The 22,062-nt window shown below is 42.0% G+C and overlaps 1 protein-coding gene across 1 annotated transcript; it reads left to right on the top strand.

Annotated features, from left to right (window-relative positions):
* The first annotated feature begins 3,872 nt into the window (after positions 1-3,872).
* Positions 3,873-6,285, top strand: SSTR1 (somatostatin receptor 1). Its single transcript, XM_049611594.1, has one exon. It carries the CDS (start codon positions 3,873-3,875, stop codon positions 5,046-5,048), a length of 1,176 nt encoding a protein of 391 aa, XP_049467551.1. The 3' UTR covers positions 5,049-6,285.
* Positions 6,286-22,062: the final 15,777 nt, after the last annotated feature.

Genomic DNA, 22,062 nt, shown 5'->3' with positions numbered 1-22,062 from the left:
ACAGAGTCTGATATGGGGTTCGATCTCCTGGATCTGGGATCATGATCTGAGCCAAAATCAAGAGTAAGTCACTTAACCGACTGAGCCACCCAGGTGCCCAAAACCCCTAAAAAGTTTTTAAACAAGACATGAAGATTATGGAGTCCTGACTTCTCAAAGGCCATGTTCCTTACACATTACAACAATCCCATGCCTACATTAGTGTTCCTGTTTCATTAAGAGACATTAAATTAAGGTCTGAGAGGAAGAAAGATTCCTAAGTGGGCTCCTGTTCCTAACATAATTTAAAAACAGCTGCAACCCCATCTCATGTTGTTTAGCCCAGAAATGCTGTCTTTTGTTTGATTGTTTTTATTTATCATGGATTAGTTCACAGATATAATGTTAAGGATTAAGTGACTGAAAAGACTTGATAACACCGCATGGCTCATACCCATCTCAATCACTCTCCTTTTATTGAAGTAAAATTCACATGACATAAAAATCATAATTTTAACCATTTTTAAAATGTGCAATTCAGTGGCTTTTAGTACATTCACAATGTTGTACAATCACCACCACGATCTAACTCCAGAACATTTCCATAACCCAAAAAAGAAACCCCATACCCATTAAGCGGCCATTCCCCATTCCTTCTCCCCTCAACCCCTGCCAGCCTCTAACCCATTTTGTCTCTATGGATTTGCCTGTTCCAGACATCCCAGATAAATGGAATAATGCAATGCATGACTTTTTCTGTTTTGCTTCCCTCACTTTGCCTAATGTTTTCAGGGCTCATGTATTGGTACTTCATTCCTTCCTATGGATGAATAATCTATTGTGAGGATATACCACACTTTGTATATCCATTCATCAGTTAATGGATATTCGTGTTTGACTTTGTGGCTATTATGAATAGTGTCACTGTGAACCTACTGTACCAGTTTTTGTTCAGTACCTATTTTCAATTTCGGGGGGTAAATTCCTAGGGGCGGGAGAGCTGGTCATACAGCAATTCTGTGTTTAACTTTTTGAGGAATCATGAAACATTCTAAAGCTGTTGCATCATATGAGAGTTCCAATGTCTCCACATGCTCGCCAACATTTGTGGTTTTTTTTTCCCCTTTTCAAAAATTACTAAAGCCATTCTAGTGGGTGTAAGTGATATTTCCTTGTCCGTTTGTTTTATGGATAAACAATTCATCATAGAAACCACTTCAGAAACAAAAAACATGTTCATGTCAGGTCTTAGGTTTTCTTCTTTCCTATATGAGACTACCACTAAATTGGGAGGAGATTTCCCTAAGGTGAGTGGCAAAGTGAACATATGAGAGTCTGAACAACAGAGCTGTGCTTTACTGGCTCCCATCATCCTCTCCCCCTGGAGCAACCATGATCAATGCCAAGGCATCTAAATGATGACTGTTGAAATGTCAGCCCCCTAAAGAATAGCCAGGTGTCTTTAGTCAGTGATTGGCAAAGAGGCATCCAAACCATTATGAGGCTTGGCTTGTAAAAAGCTCTTCTGGGGGAAAAAAGTCATTTTTTTAAACTTGATGAACACTATTTTTTTCTCCATATGTTCAGCATTTTTTTAAGGAAAAAAAACACACAACTAACCCTCAATTCCACATCCTGTTTTCGTAAAAGGTAAAAAGTAATTTGTTTAGATAAAGCAATAGGTTAAATAGCTTGGGCCTTGTAAAATTTGAAATTCCTTCCTAGCTCATTTCTTATTAATAATTCGGTGTTCATTGCACACCTTCCTCTGAGGGTCTGCCATAATTTATCTTTGATTGTTATAATCAACACACTACAGAAGTTATTCCTTTCCTTTTAGGAGCATTTCGTTTTGAGAACTAAAACACATATATGCAAATGATTGCCCAGATAAAGAAAGGGGGCAAAAGGAATTATGCTTTTTTTTTTTTTTTCCTTTCAGTTTCTGCATCCAGTTCTGCATTCTGAACTGTCTGGTACAAATAGCTTCAGTGAGGAGTTTAGTCTGTTTTAGGTCGCCTCTCTTGAGTGTAAACTGTACTGATGGGAGGGAAAACTGAGACCCGCTGCTCCGTGGTTGGGAGGAAGGAGAAACTAACAAGAAACTGGAGACAAAGCTAAAGTTTGAAAGACCTGCTGCAGGTCAGTCTTCCTGGGAACAGGTGCGTTTCGGAGAAAGACTTGATGGGATTTTGAAAAGGGATAGGAGAGCTGGAAGGAGTGGTTCTTCCTTGGACTGCAACAAGTGAAAGGCCAAAAGGAGCCTAGGCTAGGGATGCTGGGAAGTCCGAAAGGTAGTTAAAAATCATGGTAATTGAACATTCATTCTCTTCCACAGAAACCATCCAGTTCCTAAATGAGGCAAAGGCGCTTTAGGCATGCCTACATCGATTTCTGTCTCTTAAAAGTTTCGGAATTAGAACGGGGTCACACGTCCAGAGCCTCAAAAAAGGCTGAAATCCTAGCTGTTCACAGAAAGACTCGAAGGTCTTCCGGCCAGTTTGTGGAGTTGGTGACAGGTCGGGTCACCTGCACAGCGGCCCCCTCGTGGGTTTAGAGGAGCTGGCATCCTTGCCCTCCCAGGCCTTTACACTCTCCTCCCCCGGGGCCCGCCAACTCTCCTGGGTACAAAGTACAGCAGGGACGCAGGCGGAGCCTTTCCAAGCGGCGCAGCCATATCTTTCCCCACTGAACACCTAGATGGATTTCCAATACCGCGCCTGGCACGTTCGGGAGGGAGCCTCAGGCTCCTTCCGAGCTCCCAGCCGCGAGTCCTCCTTTCTGCAGTCTATATTCGTCTGGGAGACGCAAGGGGCTCTGGGCACCACAAGGCTTATTAAGAGATTCGCAATGGTTTACTCAGGCCCCTAAACCGCTCCCGCCTGCGAAGAGCAGCCTGCGGTGTTGTAACGCAGAAGCTCCTAACGCAAGGTTTTTGCGCTTCCTCCTCCTAACACTGCTCAGGGTCAGTTTCAGCGACTCTAAGAGTATCTGCGTGGGCGCCTGTGCGGGGGTCCCGCCCAAAGAAAGGAGTTGGACCGCGCGAAGAACGTCATCGTGCTACCAAACCGCACAGGCACTTTGCACGGGCCATCTACGCGTCGGTCTGGAAGTAGCGCGCCCTGGGTAAGGGGGACTGAGAGCTTCCGCGGCGGGTCTTCAGGGGTAGGGCTAGCGGGGGCAGGAGGTGGGGGTTTAGGGCCCCGGACGATTGGACGGGAATGGAGTTGCGGGGTCTCTCAGGACCAGGCGGCAACTCAGGGAAACTGAGATGAACTCTGGACATCTGTGCTTGGGGTCTGCTTCATTGGAAAGGAGCCGGGGTGGGAAAGATTCTACACTTTTGGTTCCCACCCCCCCTCCAGGAGGAGAAACTCGCCAGTCCCCGCTGAGGGATGGGTAAAGGGTATTGCAAGAGACTCCCTGGAGCAGCTGCTCGAGTTGATCTGAGCACAGGACTGGGAAAGAAAAAAAAAATGGGCGAGGGGTGGTAAACCACCTACAACGCCTTCCTCCCTCTTTTCTCCATCACCCCTCCCTTTTCGTAGCTGCTGACGCGCTGGTGGTGCCTATTAATCATTCACCAGCCCAGAGCCGCGCCACTTAATGGCTGTGCGGCGCGGGGCTCCAGCCTCTCGGTCTCCCCTCTCCACGCTCGCGTGTGCCCAGGCGCCTGGGAGCGGGCTTGCGGGTGCGCGCAAGCAGCCGCTAGGCAATGCGCCCCGCCGGCGCCGGTCAGAGCCAAGCTCCCCTTAGCCGCTGCGTGCTACCCCAGGTGCCTGGCAGCAGTGAGCTGCGGGCAGGCGGGCAGGGTGCCGAGTGAGAGCGCAAGCGGCGGGGGCGCAAGGAGAGGGCTCCAGCCCCAGCAGCCCCAGCAGCCCCCATTAGCTGAAATGTTCCCCAATGGCACTGCCTCCTCTCCTTCCTCTCCTAGCCCCAGCCCGGGCAGCTGCGGCGAAGGCGGCGGCAGCAGGGGCCCCGGGGCCGGCGCTGCGGGCGGCATGGAGGAGCCGGGGCGAAATGCGTCCCAGAACGGGACCTTGAGCGAGGGCCAGGGCAGCGCCATCCTCATCTCTTTTATCTACTCCGTGGTGTGCCTGGTGGGGCTGTGTGGTAACTCCATGGTCATCTACGTGATCCTGCGCTACGCCAAAATGAAGACGGCCACCAACATCTACATCCTGAACCTGGCCATCGCCGATGAGCTGCTCATGCTCAGTGTGCCATTTCTGGTCACCTCCACGTTGCTTCGCCACTGGCCCTTCGGCGCGCTGCTCTGCCGCCTCGTGCTCAGCGTGGACGCAGTCAACATGTTCACCAGCATCTACTGTCTGACTGTCCTTAGCGTGGACCGGTACGTGGCCGTGGTGCACCCCATCAAGGCAGCACGCTACCGCCGGCCCACCGTGGCCAAGGTGGTGAATCTGGGCGTGTGGGTGCTATCGCTGCTTGTCATTCTGCCCATCGTGGTCTTTTCGCGCACGGCGGCCAACAGTGATGGCACGGTGGCCTGCAACATGCTCATGCCTGAGCCCGCTCAGCGCTGGCTAGTGGGCTTCGTGTTGTACACGTTTCTCATGGGCTTCTTGCTGCCCGTCGGGGCCATCTGCCTGTGCTATGTGCTCATCATCGCCAAAATGCGCATGGTGGCCCTCAAGGCCGGCTGGCAGCAGCGCAAGCGCTCGGAGCGCAAGATCACCCTGATGGTGATGATGGTGGTGATGGTGTTTGTCATCTGCTGGATGCCTTTCTATGTAGTGCAGTTGGTCAACGTGTTTGCAGAGCAGGACGACGCCACGGTTAGCCAGCTGTCGGTCATCCTCGGCTACGCCAACAGCTGCGCCAATCCCATCCTCTATGGCTTCCTTTCGGACAACTTCAAGCGCTCTTTCCAGCGCATCCTGTGCCTCAGCTGGATGGACAACGCCGCCGAGGAGCCTGTCGACTACTACGCCACAGCCCTCAAGAGTCGCGCTTACAGCGTGGAGGACTTCCAGCCAGAGAACCTGGAGTCTGGAGGCGGTGTGTTCCGTAATGGCACCTGTACGTCTCGGATCACGACTCTCTGAGCCTTGGCCACGCAAGGGCCCTGCGCCACGGGAGGAGGAAGATGAGGAGGAGAAAGGGAGGCAGGGTGCGAGAGGTGAAAGTATCCCCGGCGTCTGGGTGCGGTGGGGCAAAGTGGGGCTAAGACACTGTGTGCGTGTGGGGTGGAGAGACCAGGGAGAGTCGTGCGACAAAGTTGGAACTGGGCACTTTGCTTATAAATTGGGAAGGCTTGAGGGCCCCTTTCTCCTCTGTCTGCTACTTTCGCTCCTTCCTACACTGCGCTTGCACTTCTGCGCCCCTCTATGCTCCCCACTCTGTAACTTGGATCTTTCCTTCCGCCCCGTCCTGCAGGTGCAGATCATGAACTCATAAACGTCGCCAACTCTGCCTGACCCTCAGCCCGGCCAGCCGTTATTTTTGTTTGAGCTGAGCCACAGTTACCGCCACGGGTTTCCCACGGGATGAGTCCCCAGCTCGCCCTCAGCCCCGCCCTGCCGCGCCCCTCCGCTAGCCAGGGACTGCCTGGCGCCCCTAGCGGAGTCTAGAGAATCACCGCTCTGCGTTTGCGCATCCCCGTTTGACGGGAAGTAGGACTGGAGAATGAACTAGGCAGTAGGTCTTTTTCTTCTTTCAGGTGGGGTTGTGCCCTTGCCCGAACCCCCTCGCCACTCCCTCTCCACCCAGGGCGGAGCCAGGTGCTTAGTAAAATCGGTCCCGCGCTTCGAACCCCGGGCATTTTGTAGTCCCCATCTAAACCCCACTTGGAGCAAAAAGGAACTGAGGACCAGGAGTTTTTTAGAAGATTCCAGGGTTTGGCGGATTGTAACGGAAGGGATTGTAACGGAAACCACCCTGTTTTCCGGCTCACAACCGGCGCTTTTGATTTCAAAGACCAAGTGCTGGGCACTCCCAGGACACTGCTGGTCTGCCTTAGGCCGGGCGAGTCAGGGCGCACTTTCTGCGGGGCCGCCTGGGAGTCGAGGCTGCTGCCGCTACACTAGGATTTCTCCCTCACCTAAGCTTCTGGAGGTGCAGATGTAAGAGCAACAACAGACTCGGTTCCTGCCCGGGTTTATGTCGAAGACCAGGCACCGGGGCCAGGACCTCCGTGGCGCCTTCTGAGCCTTGGCCAATCCCGACCGCGTTGCTGCCGCCCGCAGGCTAAAGAGTGCGGCCTGCCTGGCCCCTGAAGGTTGCTGCCTTTCAAGTGGTGCCTAATAAGTTATTTTCTTGATTAACATGTTTGTTTCTTTATTTATTTGTGGTATTTGAAAATGTGTCTCTGCTTTGCTTTTCTCTACTTGCCTAACCCAGGGCCTTTTCTTCAGGACACTGGGGGTGGGGATGGAGGTGACAGTGGGGGGGGGGGGGAAGCTCTCTCCCTAAGCCCCACTCAAAACCCGTCTTCTTTGTTGGGCCCTCTTTTCTTTTTGCTTATGTTCAGTGAAGTTTGGAGATTCTTTTATACTTTTCTTATGTAGTCTCTTGTTTGTCTTATAATAATCATCATGATGATAAATAAATAGGTAACGTGGCTTAGCCTCCTCCCATGCAGAGTGGAATGTCCGGAATTCCTTCCAACATCACCCTATGTATGACTTTATTTCTGCTTTTTACATATTATGAATATTTATCTTGCTCCGTCGTCATGAGTCCTCGAGACAATTGCCAAATACAGCCACTAGCAGTGAGAGATGCAAGGCTGCGGGAGCACTTTCAGATGCGGGCGTTCAAGCAAGCACTCAGGTCTGGAGCTGAGAAATCTGATTCAGACAGATTTTAATCAGTGTTGAGAATGTCCCTGGTTAGGTCCCTGCTTCTTCTAAGTTCCAGCATAGGTGATTCTAATATACATTCTGGTTAGCATTGTCCCTTCTTTTTCACACACTGAAAGCAGAGTAATTTGTGTCTGTGTTTAATCTTACCAACTACATTGGAAGCCTGAGCAGGGCAAGGACCAATAATTTCACTTCTTTGTATTTCCTGTATTGCTTTAGTATGCTGGCATGTACATAGTAGGCACTAAATACATGTTTGTTGGCTGATTGTTTAAGAAAGCCAGAGTGTATTACAACCATTGGGTGATACTAAATCTGGGGCTGTCATGGACATGATACACAATGGTTGAAATCACTATAGAAAAAGATGTTTTGTGTAATATTTGCTTCAAGAACATTGTGCTTTCCTGAAAGCAGTAACCTAGAGTTAAAATGTCTCTAATGTTTTGTTTAAACTAATGAACAAACATATGCTTTTGGTTATACATCATAAAGTTTAGCTCTGTCCCTTAATAATATATATTATTACTACTTTGGAAAATAGATTTTTAATGGTTAAGAACAATGAAATTTACAAAGCTAAATCTTGATCATTATCCTCTTTAGAGGATACAAATCCAGTGCTCTTAACATGTTACCATCGTAATATTAATGAAATAAACAAATGTATTATGTTGTTGCAAGTTGTCTAACTTTGCCATTTGAATTTTACTGTTTCAAGGGATTACTCAAAAACACATTACATGGGCTTGGTCGCTTTATGTTTCACTTAGATTTTAAAAAGAGAGGTTTCAGATTACTTTGGGAATTTTACGAAGATTGGGGTTATACTTTGAATTATTATTTTTTTTTTAAAAAAAGAAAAGTCTGTTAGTTCAGAGAAAGAAGAAAAGCAACTTTGAGTCAGTATGAATAGGAAGCAGTGTAGTGGCCTGTAGTCTTTATGGTCTGTTCTTGTCGCCAAACTAACTAGATGATACCTCAGTCTTTGCCAGATTAAATTACTGTCTTCCCTCACTTATGACCTCAGTTCGACGATGGCCTTTCTATCCCTAGAAGAATTTAAGAAGATACTAGAGAAAATTTTTAAAAGACTTTATTTTTCAGGGCAGTTTTCTTTTCATAGCAAAATAAGTGGAAAGCAATATTTCCCAAGCAGGCAATAGCAGTGATTCCAGAGCGAGAGTGGTGGTGGTGGGGGGGGGGGGTGGTCAAAAAGCTACAAATGCTGTAACTCTAGGCTTTATAGTTCTATACATGATCTCAGTATGACTAAGGATAGCTGGACTTTTGTCTTTTTAAACTATTTTTAAAAGCTATAGCAAGGTGGCAAACTGAACTCATAACTTAGATATGCAGAGAAAACATTTTGTTATTTTGGTTTTAACTAACCTGAACATTATTCCAAGCCCCTTCCAACTGGCTAGCTGGGAGAAAAAAATTAAATAAATATTCAAACATCCAATTCAACTGAGCCCTCTCTGCCCTTTGCCCTCTGTAAACAGGTGGTTTGTCTCTCAAGATGATTCCTTCTATAGTTTGTTGAAATCTGCAGCTTCTGGAGTTTATGATCCAACCTCTCAGCTTAGTGAGGGCCACACTCACCTCCTGTGGGCTGTGACCTTTTCAGAGTCTTCCACAGTGTTCCTCCAGCCCACTGGTCTGGGAGGCTACCCTTGACTCTGCACAGAAGGAATGATCTCGCCCTGCCATAGGCAGCCCCATGGTGAGCCTCTTGGCTCAGCGGCTAGGGGAATCTAGGGTGGCTGTGGACTGGTGACCCTCTGGATCTCCTGTCTGGGATCTTCTTTATGTGGCTCTGTCTTGGGCCTTTTGCATCTCTCCTTACCTTTGTCAACCTCACTTCTCAAAACCGTTCCACTCACCCCACATCTCCTTTCCACTAGAGAAAGTACAAAGGAGAGGAGTCCTTTAGTCTTAGCCCTTGATGTGCTAAAGCAGGATGAAAGGATTTGGTGAATCTCTGTGCAACCCACTACCCCCATTGTCTCACCTGATTTCCAAGGTTTTTTTGCATTGCCTACAAGTTGAAGACAAGCCCTCTCCTATCCTAAGGTGATGAATCTCATCTCAGAATGAGAGACTGCAATGAAACATGATTTATTTTATTATTATTTTTTAAGTTCACTTATTTTGAGAGAGACAGAGATGCACACATGGGGAGGGGAAGAGAGACGGAGAAAGAATCCCAAGCAGGCTCCCTACTGGCAGCATAGAGCCCGACATAGGGCTTGAACTCACCAACCGTGAGATCATGACCCGAGCTGAAAGCAAGGGTCAGATGCTTGACAGACTGAGCCACCCAGGCCCCTGAACATGATTCATGAAATATGTTAAGATGTATCATTCTAATGTCTATGAACTATTATCTCTCTTACTAGTGACGTTTGTGTCCTAGAGGAGAATTCCTCAGGCCATTTTCTCACACAATATCCCAAAACAGGATCATGTTGAAAATCTTTCATGCCTCATGTAATTTAACCCTGATCATTGCACCAAATGCTGTCTGTATGCATGATTTTGGCCTGAGAAGAAAGGTAAGGCATTCTTCTGGAAAATATTATGGAAGATACATTTTTAAAATCTGTGATATATTTCCAACTTATTTTAAACCAATATTAGAGATATCATATTTATATCAATCTTCTAAAAACCACCTTGGTAGTGGGGTAGCTTTGTAAATCTTGCTCATTACCTTCTATATTCCAATGTACCACATCAGAGAGGTTAGGCACAAAACTGAAATGATTGATAGATGTTCACATAATAGTTACAGTGGTGTGTGCTTAAAAAAATAAAGCATTGCAGTCTATGCTGCTATCTCATTGCACCATACACCTTTGAGCTAATGAGAACCTCTTCCATATATTCAGATGGAAATCTTGCTTTTCATTCAGCACATTTCAGTTTGCTGGTTTTAAAAGAAGGCAGAGAGGTTCAACATTGTTACATGGTTTCCCTGGAGGAAGGCAGGCACAGAGATAATGTTGTAAGTGATCATTTACTATTTTGTTAAATATCTAGAGAAAAGCATTATAGGTAGTGTACTCATGAAAGGATTTGTATTAAGGGTGATCAGATATAGTCCAGTTTCTGATTTCAACTATAAAGGAAAGGAATGTGTCTCTACAAAGATGATAAAGTTGAGGAGGCCTATGAACACAAGCAACCAGTGCAAACTAAAATTATCAAAATACCTGCTTGTCAAACTGTTGGGTGGAGGGGAACATCATCTAGAAAGGAGATATAATTTAAAATAAAAACCCTTTGGTAAAGTTCACTTTGATAATGAACCTAATTATTTTCAAAACACATATGAAACTTAATCTTATTAGTCAATAGTTGGAAATATTACACACATTTAAGACTGAGACTAATGGTCTTAAAATTCTTTGGAACAATAGTGAGCTTAAGACTCTGAAAATAAAAATCTCTTTAAGCCAGATTGATTCAAGTATTCAATTTTGAAAGGACAAGAAGTATTTTAAAAAAATGAGAGGTGGGGAATGGTATCAGCTATCATACTATCCTCGCAGTAGAGTTCAACTCTGTGCCCTCCTCATTGCCTTTGTGCCCACCCCGGCTAGGGATGAAGATCTCAAGCACTTCCAGCTTTAAAAATTAAAGGGACACCTGGGTGGCTCAGTCCGTTGAGCATCTGACTTCTGCTCAGGTTATGATCTTGCAGTTTTTTAGATCGAGCCCCACATTGGGCTTACTGCTGTTAGCACGGAGCCCACTTTGGATCCTCTATCCTCCTCTCTCTGTCCCTGCCCCGCTTGTGCTCTCTCTCTCTCAAAAATAAACATTTTTAAAAGTTTTAAAAATTAAAATTAAAAACAACTTACTATGTATCAGAGCCCACTTGTAAGACTGTATGTTGTGGAAACACTGTAGAATATCGCCTACAAAAACAGTTCTGACTTTCACAATAATAATACCTGTATCAAAAGACAACTAATACTCCATTTACATTTAAATAGGGAGAGAGAAAAAAATCCAAGACATGATAAGCAAGCAGGAAAACATTTTACAATGGCACATGTGGTTTACATGACTATTCTGGGAAAGGCTATCTAAATATTGATGAACAATAGCTCTCGCGGTGTCTTTCTGTCTCTATAACCCTCGAATAATTCATTAATCTAGCTAATATTATTAGCAGTGGCAAAATGTCTATTCAAAGTCAATAATTAAACATTCTCCTTCATGTCCAATGAGCCACTCTAACTAGCAAATCAAGCAGATGTCTGTATGGTTTTTTTTTTCAAGAGACTCCTTAGTCTCTCTATACATATATACATATATAAACTCTATGTAGGATCTGAACCTAAAACACACACACATATACACACACACACGCACGCATGTACACACACACCTTAAAAAGGAATTTCTTAGGTAATAATGGGTGAAATAGAATTTCATGACTCTGTCTCCCCTTCTCTTTTAAGGGCCCAATCTCCCACCATCGTCGCCCCTGCTCAGAAGCCTTTTTCTCTTACTTTATCTACTCCCAACAGAGCTCTTCTCAGAAGAAGATTTCCTTTGATTTGTAGTTTATATCACTGACAAGACTTCAAGTGTTATCTTCCAAAAGCAAGGCTTTTTAATAAGGACATAGTGTCAGAACATCAGGCAGCAGTATCCTTGAAGTCATACCTTTGTCTAAAGGAAATATTTCTTAACAAGTGGTCCATGAGCCTTGCATCAGAATTACCCAAGAACTTAAATGTGCATATTCTCTTTGCTCTATCTCCACTGTAGAGATTTTGATTCATTAGATCTGGGGTGAATCTCAGTGTTTCTAAAGTACACTAAAGTTTGAGAACTAAAGGTTTAAGGGTTAAAAGCATGGAGTTTGCCATCAGCAAATGTGGCGCTAATTATTAATTGTGTGATACTGTGTGAGTGAATCTTCATGGTGTGTGTTTTGCTCATTTATAACATCAGATAATAATACCTTCTTTTTAGGGGTGTTGTGGTGACCCAACATGTCAAATGCCAAATCCATCAGAACCCTTTTAGTTGTGAATGAATGAAAACCTAATTATCTCACATAATTGAAAATTCTTGAGGAAGATATGGCTTCATGGTTTACTTGATCCATAACTCAGTGGACCTTTTTTTTTTTTTTCATTTTCTTTTCTCATCTCCGACTTTTGCCACGTTGACTCCATTCTCAGATAAGCTATTCCTTTGTAATTACAAGACAGCAGCAGAAACTGAAACGTGATATTTTTCCAGGTTCAAATTTCAAAGGAAAGAGAAAAAAAGGGATTCTAACTGGACTGTTTGACATAGTTCATCTGTCGGGAGGCACCACTCCATGTGTCTCTCATGCTCCATGTATCTTGTTGCGTATGCCAAGAATAAAGGCTCTGACCACTTTTTTCCTGGGTTATTTCTCAAGGTCGTGCTTGTAGCAAGAATCTCGAGCATTCAAGTAATGTCTCTTTTAAGAACAGGGAAGACTTGATTACTGCTTGCTATGAAGTGGTGGTTTCCCCAAGATCAGTGTTCCTTAGTTGTAACATAAACCCACTGCTGCACATCATCCAGATGGGCTCATATAGAGTCAGCTCCATGAGAATCAGAAGCAAAAGGAACTCATGGAAATCATGTTGCTTCCTGGCTGCACCATAAAGTAATAATATTCTTTGTCTCTGACCCAGAAATCTTGTGTTTTCTGCTAGCATCTATAAAACTGCAATAGACTAACTTATTAGCTTATAATTTAAGTGAAATCAAATTTCAGACTGACAGTATCTATCAATGAACCCACTAGCAGGGTCTGGGGAATGTTTTGGGCTGGACCTGGGCTCTCTACTCTACTCTTGGAGTTGTGAGGGTCAACTCCACCCAGAAGTAGGAGGGACAGCAGGATGGGATTCCCCCCCCCCCAAAAAAAAAGTGAGATACTATTACCCAAAGTAGATAATGAAAGGTATGTTATATGGCAAAAATTAAATTAAATAAGAACCATCTACAACTGCCTAGCACAGATCCAGGAACCAAAGAGATAGACAGACTGATACAGTTATCTCAATAAGTGACAGATTATATTATTATTATTAATCATTATTGGTATATCTGCAAGAGAAAGAAAATTAAAAGGATTCATGTTTTAAAATGCTTCTACTTCTAGTCATATAATTAAGTGGATGGTGTCAGATTAATTTTAAATATACAAAACTTTGCTTCATTTCTTTACTTTTTTATTTAAATTTTTTTAACGTTTATTTATTTTTGAGACAGAGAGAGAGACAGTGCAAGCAGGGGAGGGGCAGAGAGAGAGGGGGACACAGAATCTGAAGCAGGCTCTAGGCTCTGAGCTGTCAGCACAGAGCCCAACATGGGGCTCGAACCCACAAACCATGAGATCATGACCTGAGCTGAAGTCTGGCGCTTAACCGACTGAGCCACCCAGGTGCCCCACTTCATTTCTTTAAATGTAAGCACATGTGAAAGTTGAGCAAAATATATTTCTATTTATATAACATATTTTTTCTATGATAAAGAATATAGTGATATTATTTATTTGGGAAATTCAAAAACATCTCACAGATATTACTGATAGATTCCAAATGACTTCAAGAGAATCAGTCACTCTGTGCATCAGATTCTGCATCTTTAAAATGAGAATAATTAGACATCATTGCAGATTAATATCAACTTACTACATTTTTATAAGATGAATGACACTGTTTATATATATTTTAAAATAAGGTGATAGAGGCATTTTAATGTTATACACAGCTTACAGTTAAACATACTGAAAATGGCATTGAGATTAGAAACATAAATGAATGAAACATGAAGTAATGTACAAAGACTTGGTTGAGCCAGCTCCAAAGCTACATTTTATCATCAGCAATTGGGGAGAAGTTTGCTTTAAATACAGCTTTGAGTAATAGAAATAAGATAGTGCACCACAGCCAAGATGGGTACGAATGATTAGTAAAATAATATCCAGACAAATTTCCTTCTGTTTTAGTGGGGCTCACAAAAACATTTGTGTCACATATTCGGGGCCTGAGACCATTGTGAAGATAACCAACTCCCATGAATTAGAATGACAGTTTCAGTTCCCCTCAGATTTCATAGCAGTTTTATAAAACTGTCAGTAACCAGAGTTTAAAATACAGCAGCAGGGCCGGCAGGGAAGGAGAGAGAAGTAACATGTATTCAGTACCCACTTTGTAAGTGACACATTTGCTAAGTGCTTTATATGTCATCTTATTTGGTCTTCCCCAAGATCCCCATGAACAAGAAACCTTTATTTCTCTTACAAGCAGGGGGGAAGGGGGAAGGAGGGAGGGAGAGAGAGAAAGAGAAAGAAAGAGAGAGAAAGAGAGAGAGAGAGAAATTGTCCAACATGTTAAAACTGGTAGTTGGAAGAATCAGTACTAAAAATCAAACCTATTGACTCCAAGAACCATCGTCCTTCTATCATATCAGCTAAAGTGCTTTTAAATGACACACAGAGTCCATTCCATATACTACATAGAAATGGGAAAAGTTCGACTATTGCCTCAAGTTTTACAAATCACAGTGACCAAAACCAAAACGTCAAAATGTACCATCCTACTAGTGGCCTGTACCTAAAGGAGAATAATCAAATAGATTATTGGCAAATACTAAAGAAGCTATATAGTATTTTCCACAGAGACAATTCGATTGCCCATGAAAAACACGTTTCATCTCTAAGCCAAATGTACCCGTGTCAAGAACTCCACTGAGTACATCTAAGGCCTCCCCATACATGCTCTTCCTCTAAAGAGGGAGATGTAACAGTGGTTAAGTAGGTGATGTCAGGAATCAGAATGCCTGGTTAAGAATCCTGGCTTTGAAAACCACAGGCTATGTCACTATGGGCCAGTTATCCACTTACGCCTCATGCTTCTTAACTGAAAAATGAGACTAAAAATAATTTCTTTTCCATAATGTTAGCAAAGTGACATGTAAGTCCTTTTGGTATATTTTAGACACTTTAATAATCCTTTTCATTAACATAACTATCGGAGATAGCAATAGTTCAAGAACACTGAAAAGCAGAAACGGTTTTCTTTTCACTTATGGAGATATAGTAAATATGCTCCAATTATTAAAAATTAAATAATTAAGAAATATTAAAGTAATCATTAGATACTACAACTTTAATGGCCAGAATAGGACAAAACTCTGGAGTTCATAAATGCAAAATTCTAGATGAGTAACATTAATTCAGTACTATAAACTACTGTAAACAGTTTTGGACATTAGTAACAAGTTGAGATCTTTTTTCCTCCCTACTTTAAATTTTTTTTAACATTTATTTATTTTTGAGAGAGAGAGATAGAGCATGAGCCGGGGAGTGGAAGAGAGAGGGTGGGGGGGACACAGAATCCAAAGCAGGCTCCAGGTTCTGAGCTGTCAGCACAGAGCCCAACACGGGGCTCAAACTCATAAGCCATGGATGAGATCATAACCGGAGCTGAAGTTGGACGCTTAACCGACTGAGCCACCCAAGGCGCCCCTTTCCTCTCTACTTTAAGCTAGTAAGGTGTTATGCTGTAAGAATAGTGTAAAGTAATTGAAAAGCCTTAAACTAATTTGTTTAAATCTGGCATTCTTCCCAGTTAACAGGTCATATCATTTATCAGGATAATAATTAAATAGAATCCACTGAATTATTTATGTGAATAGAGTCTAGTTAAGATGAGAAACTAAAAAAAAAAAAAAATCTTCCCACAGATTGAAAGCTGTTATTAGAAAATTATAAAACAACTTATTTTCTTATAAATTCTTTTTGTAAGTTGTCTCATTGAATCTCTGAGCAGAAGGAGTAGCGGACCAAACAAAGAGGTAAATATGCAAAGCACAGCTTCAAACAGCTGTGGACACTTTAAAGCTGGGGTCTGCCGAGTACTTCTTTGAAATGAGTACTGTCTCACCTGCAGCTGCATCTCTCGTCTCATTTGCAAACCAAGGATGGATCTGTAAGAATGAAATTGATGACTGCGTTGATTCCCCCGAGAGTTCATCCTTTTCCTGTGGCAAATCTTCTCCCAAGTGAGAATCTCTAGAATCATCACGACCAATACCCAGTTACATCCCATTTCGAAATGAAATAAAACTGACTCCACTCTAAATTGAGTATATCTTCAAATTTTCTTATCATTTTTCTGACAAAAACACAGAGGAGATGAAGGGCAAGCTAAGTGATGGGTTCTTGCAAAGATAGTGAGCGGCAATGAGCAGGATGGAAGGTCAACCAGGATTTGCTTGGAGAAGACCCAGTTCATGCTCTTTCTTCCTGAAACACAGATGGCAGGAACCCGATTTCCCAGTTGTTTTCCACAAATCTAAAATTTCCTAAGGGCCATTTATTTTTGATTTCTCAATGCCTAGCCCACTATCTGAAAGGTAGCAGTACCCAGTAGCTAGGAGCAGGAACTGAGGAGCTCAGTGACTTAATAGCTCCCTGACCTCAGGTAAATGACTTCATATCTTCACCTTGGCTTTAATTTCCTCATCTATAAAGTGGGGGAAATGCTAGTACCTACATCATAGGGTTGTTATGAAGGTTAAATCGATTAATATTTGTAAAGTATTTAAAACAATACTTGACACACGATGAGTTTTCTAAGCATTCAGCAAAATATCATTACTTTAAATTGATGGACTTATTAGGACCACGCAAAGTTTTTAAATCACTGATTTTGGTATTGGGGCCATTGCTTAGCTCTTAAGTATCTCTCTCTCTCTCTCTCTCTGCCTGCCATCTTCTGGAATCTTCCCCACATGAGCATCTCACTCTCACATGTCAACTAATTTTTCTAAAGTACAAGCAATTAATGACTTAAATTATGAATCCCTTAATCATAAGTGTGTTGGCTTTTTAAAAAAATTTTTTTAAACTTTAATGTTTATTTATTCCTGAGAGAGAGAGAGAGTAGGGGAGGAACAGAGAGAGAGGAGACACGGAATCTGAAGCAGGCTCCAGGCTCTGAGTTGCCAGAGCTCGGTGTGGGGCTCGAACTCATAGACTGAGAGATCATGACCTGAGCCGAAGTTGGATGCTTAACCCACTGAGCCACCCAGGTGCCCCCAGTGTGCTGGCTTTTCAATGAGAGAGAAGAACATGGTTCCCTAACCCGGCTGTACATCACACACATCTGGGAAGTCTTTTAAAAACATAGATTCCTAATGCCCAGTTTAAGAACTCTCGAAAATAAAGCCCAAGCATCATTTGGAAATAAGGTTTCCACAGGATGCTACCACAGATGGTTTCACTAACTCGTATTTGGGGAGCCTCCACCACAAATTCAAAAGACTTCACAAAGGAAAGTACTCCATTTCTAGGGAGGAATTTTGGGTGTGATTAGTCTACAGTAGTGGAGGTGGCATTTTTGTTTTTGTTTTTCTTCAGTCTGGCATCTTTTTCAGCCCTTCAAATTTCACGACACCATCATCAGAATTGCCTGGAACCCCAATAGCTCTGCAGAGGCCTTCTGTAAATCTCCCAAGTACAAGGGTGTTGTTGCCAACCCCTCTTTTACTGGTATCATTTTCAAGAACAATGGAAAATATTCACTCTGATATTCTTCCTCTTTGATATTCTTCCTGCAGATCCTTCTCTTCAGGGGAACCAGACTTTGTACATACATAAGTGTCTGTAGACTTCCTTTCTATATCCTTACCTGCTCTTTGGGGTCTTGGTTCATGCTCCATCAATTACTCAAATTAAACAAGAGTATATGACATGCTTAACCTTTTTTTTTTAAAAAAATTTTAACGTTTATTTATTATTGAGAGACAGAGAGACACAGAGCATGAGCAGGGGAGGGGTAGAGAGAGGGGGAGACACAGAATCAGAAGCAGGCTCCAGGCTCTGAGCTCTCAGCACAGAGCCTGATGCGGGGGTCAAACTCATGATCTGTGAGATCATGACCCTAGCCGAAGTCAGTCGCCCAACCAACTGAGCCACCCAGGGGCCCCATGACATGCTTAACCTTAACCTCTTACTCTGCATCTTTTTCTACTTAGCTCCTGTGATTAGCATATGCAATTTAAAAGTCACATTTACAAAGGGCTTTGAGATCACTGAGCAAAAGCAGACTTTGTTTATTGGAAATGTTAGTTCATTAGCCATTATAAGGAATGGAGACTATGCCAAGGTCTGAAGAAATGGTGACCGTGAGCAGTGGGGCTGGTGGGGATGACACTGACTGCTATTATCTCCGTCACCCTTGTTATGACCTCCTTGCTGTGCAGCGGTAGTCGAAGCAGCTTCAAAGGAGTGGGTTATTAGCGTTCAGATGAGCAAACATAGGAATCCTAGGGTCTCACTGGATATTTAAGGCCATGATAAAAAGAATGAAATGGAGGACTAATGACTTGGAAAAAAAAGTCAAATGACAGATATGACTCTAAAGGGAGAGTGTAGGGTCTAACATTTGCTACATCAGAACAGTATTTAGCCTAGGTATAAAAGTATGGTAGCTCAATATCCAAGAATAATTCAAATAAATGTAGTGTTTCATCTGTTTCCCATAAGTGGCATAAAACTAGAAAAATAAACATTGGCCAATAATATGAAAGACAACATGTTTTGCAAAGAATTCTCTAGGAATAGGAAAACTTAAAATTTTTGTCAAAAGTATTAGAGAAAGAAAAAAACCAATGCTTAAAAAGGCCAATTTCATTTAATTTCTTTTTCATAGTCTTCAGTAAAATATAAGAAAAATTTTAGTACTGAGGATAATTTATTTAACAAAAGTCACACCTGTTTATTCCCATTTACTGTCATATTTGATCACCACTTGAAGGTTGAAGGTTAGTTTTGAATTGGAAAACATATTTTAATAGTTTGTCTAGTAAGATAAAACCCCCCAAAAATATTCTCTAAAACAAAAGATTTGTGATAACACAACCCTGTAAATAGCCTAGTTCTATTTCTTTGTTTCAATCATTTGCCCCCCCCCCCCAATGATTTATTTCTTTTACAAAAATGACAAATTTCAGATAGCAAGTTTGCAGTTGTGGACTCTTAAAATATCTTACTTGAAAAGATTATATTCATATTATTGCCTCACTGGAGTAATGCCTTATGTGTGGATTAACGTCCCTAGACAAGTAACATTGGATAGTAATACTTTGCACAACTGAAAGGTTATGAGAAAAAGTTCCTTAAAAATGTGTTTTTCTTTTCCCTGGGATTTGCCTTTTTATGAATCCAGAGTGAGTCATCATTCATATTGGACAGGAAAGCCCAGTATTTGTTTTTGGGGTAAAATTTCATTTGCCCCAAATTTCAAGTATAAACAAATTTCATAGTATAAATTTATATACAAATATAAATTTCATAGTATAAACAAATAATCTCACAGCCAACAATTTTTTCGGCATGAAAATCAAAAGAGGTTGAGAAATGTACATTTGTTTTACATACTGAAGGGAGATATTTGGCAGCACCTAGTATTGTTATATTTATGAAACAAATTATAGAATCTCATTTTTACAAAGGCACATGAGTCTTTAGGTTACCATAAAAAAGTGCTCTAAATTTCATGAATTATGTAACTAATGATTGACAGATTTTTTTTAGTTGATTTACTCTTTAGTTGAAAAATTACTAAAGTAAAATTTTACCCAAGTTTTTGAGATTCCTGTTTCCAGAATTTATTTTCCACTTCAGTATTCAGAATTTAAAAAATAATCAAAATTGTAAATAAAGTATTATCATAACTTTTTGAAAAAAAAATAATGATGTATTTGTATGAAACAATGCCATAGAAAATAATCTAGGATTGTATTTAAATAAATTTTAATATATTTAAGTTTAAATCTTACTATTTAAATTTTAATCTGAGGTACACAAAACCATCCTTGTGGTATATTTGTCTATGATTTTATTAGAAGCCCTCCCCCCACTTTTTTAAATTAACTACTGTCACTGCCTTTGAAGGAGCTTTTCTTTCTTTTTTTTTCAACATTATTTATTTTCAAGAGAAAGAGAGAGCATATGAGCGGGGGAGGAGCACAGAGAGAGACATAGGATCTGAAGCAGGCTCCAGGCTCCGAGCTGTCAGAACAGAGCCCGATGTGGGGCTCAAAAACCCACGAACGGTGAGATCATGACCTGAGCCGAAGTTGGATGCTTAACCCACTGAGCCACCCAAGCACCCCTGAGCTTTTCTTTTTTTAAGAGTGGGTCTTGACCTATAAGGGATTAGTATTAAAGTTCCTAGGTTAGTATTTGAAAACAGAAATTAAAGTAAATGCAGTGGTTTCTAAAACTTTATTGAATTCTAGGCCTTCTTTGAGTTTAAAAGAAAACCAATCTTATTTTGTGGATAGGGGGAGAAATTTTCATCTCTATGGCATCAAATGTTTCGATAAACATGGAAATGGAATGAAGGTACAATTGTTACTGAAAAAATAATAGTTGTCACTGTGCAAATCAATGTTAATTTTCTAATTCACACAAGAAATATTTTTAATTGCTTACAACCTTGAACAAGACAGATGTGTTCCCTACTTTCATGAAATTCATATTTTAATGGGGTGAGACAGACAACAAACAAATACATATAAATATATTAAAAGTTATAGTGAAGATAAAAAACTTTTTCTGGGTAACTAAAATTGAGTTGCTAGAAAATGCCCTTCCAAGGGGGAGCTATTTAAGGTGAGACTTGAATGACATGTAGGATATTATTATAGAAAGACTGAGGGAAAGGGAATTCCCAGCTGAGGACCTAATATGGAAATGATGTATTTCAGAAACCAACTGAAGATTGAGCAGAAAAGGATGATCAAGAAAGAAGTGGCCAGTGAGGAAAGAGGAAATCAAGAGAGGAAATTGTTTCTATAAAGGGAAGTGGTCACTTGTGCCAAATGCTCATGAGAAATCCAGTAAGATAAATGTGATAGAATGTAGGTGGTTGTTGACTTAATGTAGCACTATTTCAGAGGAATAGGGGCAAAGGCCAATTGGAATGGACTGAGAGAAGAAAGGAATGGAGAGGAAATGGAGATAGCAACTATAGTCAACAATTTTGAAAAGTTTTTCTTCAAAAGAGAAAATATAGCAGGAGGTGGAGGAAGAAACCAGGAGAACATGTTTATACTAGTGGGAATAAGTAAGTTCAGAGGGATAAACTGAGGAAAAGAAGGAGTATTTCAGGAAGAGAGTTCTACGGTAGGAAAGGCGTGGGCTGGAGAGCATGCACCCAAGTGTTGGCTTTGGCAGAAGCATGTTCATCTCTTACAATGGAAGGTGTGAGAAAACTGGTGCACAGGAAGTGGTTTGCATCTTGGAATGCAGATTGGCAGCATAAGGAGATATGAAAATTATGGCATAGTCTGATTTTGGAGAGTGGGAAACCAGCACAGATTAAGATGTGTGCAATATTGACTACCCAGTAGGGATTTGTGGTCTTGAGTTTAAATTGGAATCAGTCAGCAGGAAGTGAGTGATTTTCTCCAGACTTGTTCACCTGCCAATGTGAAAAAAAGAAATAGTGCGGGGACCCTGGGTAGTTCAGTTGATTAAGCCTCCGACTCTTGATTTTGGCTCAAGTCATGATCTCACTGGTCGTGGGATTGAGCTCCTCATCAGCCTTTGTGCTGACAGTGTGGAGCCTGCTTGGGATTCTCTCTCTCCCTCTGCCCCTCCCCACTCTCATGCATATTCTCTCTCTCTCTCTCTCTCTCTCTCTCTCTCTCTCTCTCTCTTTCTCCAAAACAAATAAATAAGCAGTTTAAAAAAAGAGATAGTGGGATAACTAGAGCTAGAGTTTTTTGAGGAAAAGAAAAAAGGAGCATCATAGTTACATTTTTTTTTTTTCAACGTTTTTAATTTATTTTTGGGACAGAGAGAGACAGAGCATGAACGGGGGAGGGGCAGAGAGAGAGGGAGACACAGAATCGGAAACAGGCTCCAGGCTCCGAGCCATCAGCCCAGAGCCCGACGCGGGGCTCGAACTCACGGACCGCGAGATCGTGACCTGGCTGAAGTCGGACGCTTAACCGACTGCGCCACCCAGGCGCCCCCATAGTTACATTTTTTAAAGTACATAGATATGTGATAACATGAAATATCAGCTCTATAAGGAATAAAAGAATACAGAATAAAGAGAGATCATGAAGAATGGACAAGAATAAAGATTGATGATTCAGAGAACTTGGTATGATCAAACCCCAGCTTGAGTGGGAATGTGAGAATGATGGGCAGTGAGGTTAAAGA

Source organism: Panthera uncia, assembly GCF_023721935.1.
Source record: "Panthera uncia isolate 11264 chromosome B3 unlocalized genomic scaffold, Puncia_PCG_1.0 HiC_scaffold_1, whole genome shotgun sequence".
In the NCBI taxonomy this organism is placed as follows: Eukaryota; Metazoa; Chordata; class Mammalia; order Carnivora; family Felidae; genus Panthera; species Panthera uncia.
This window is presented reverse-complemented; position numbering and strand designations above follow the sequence as displayed.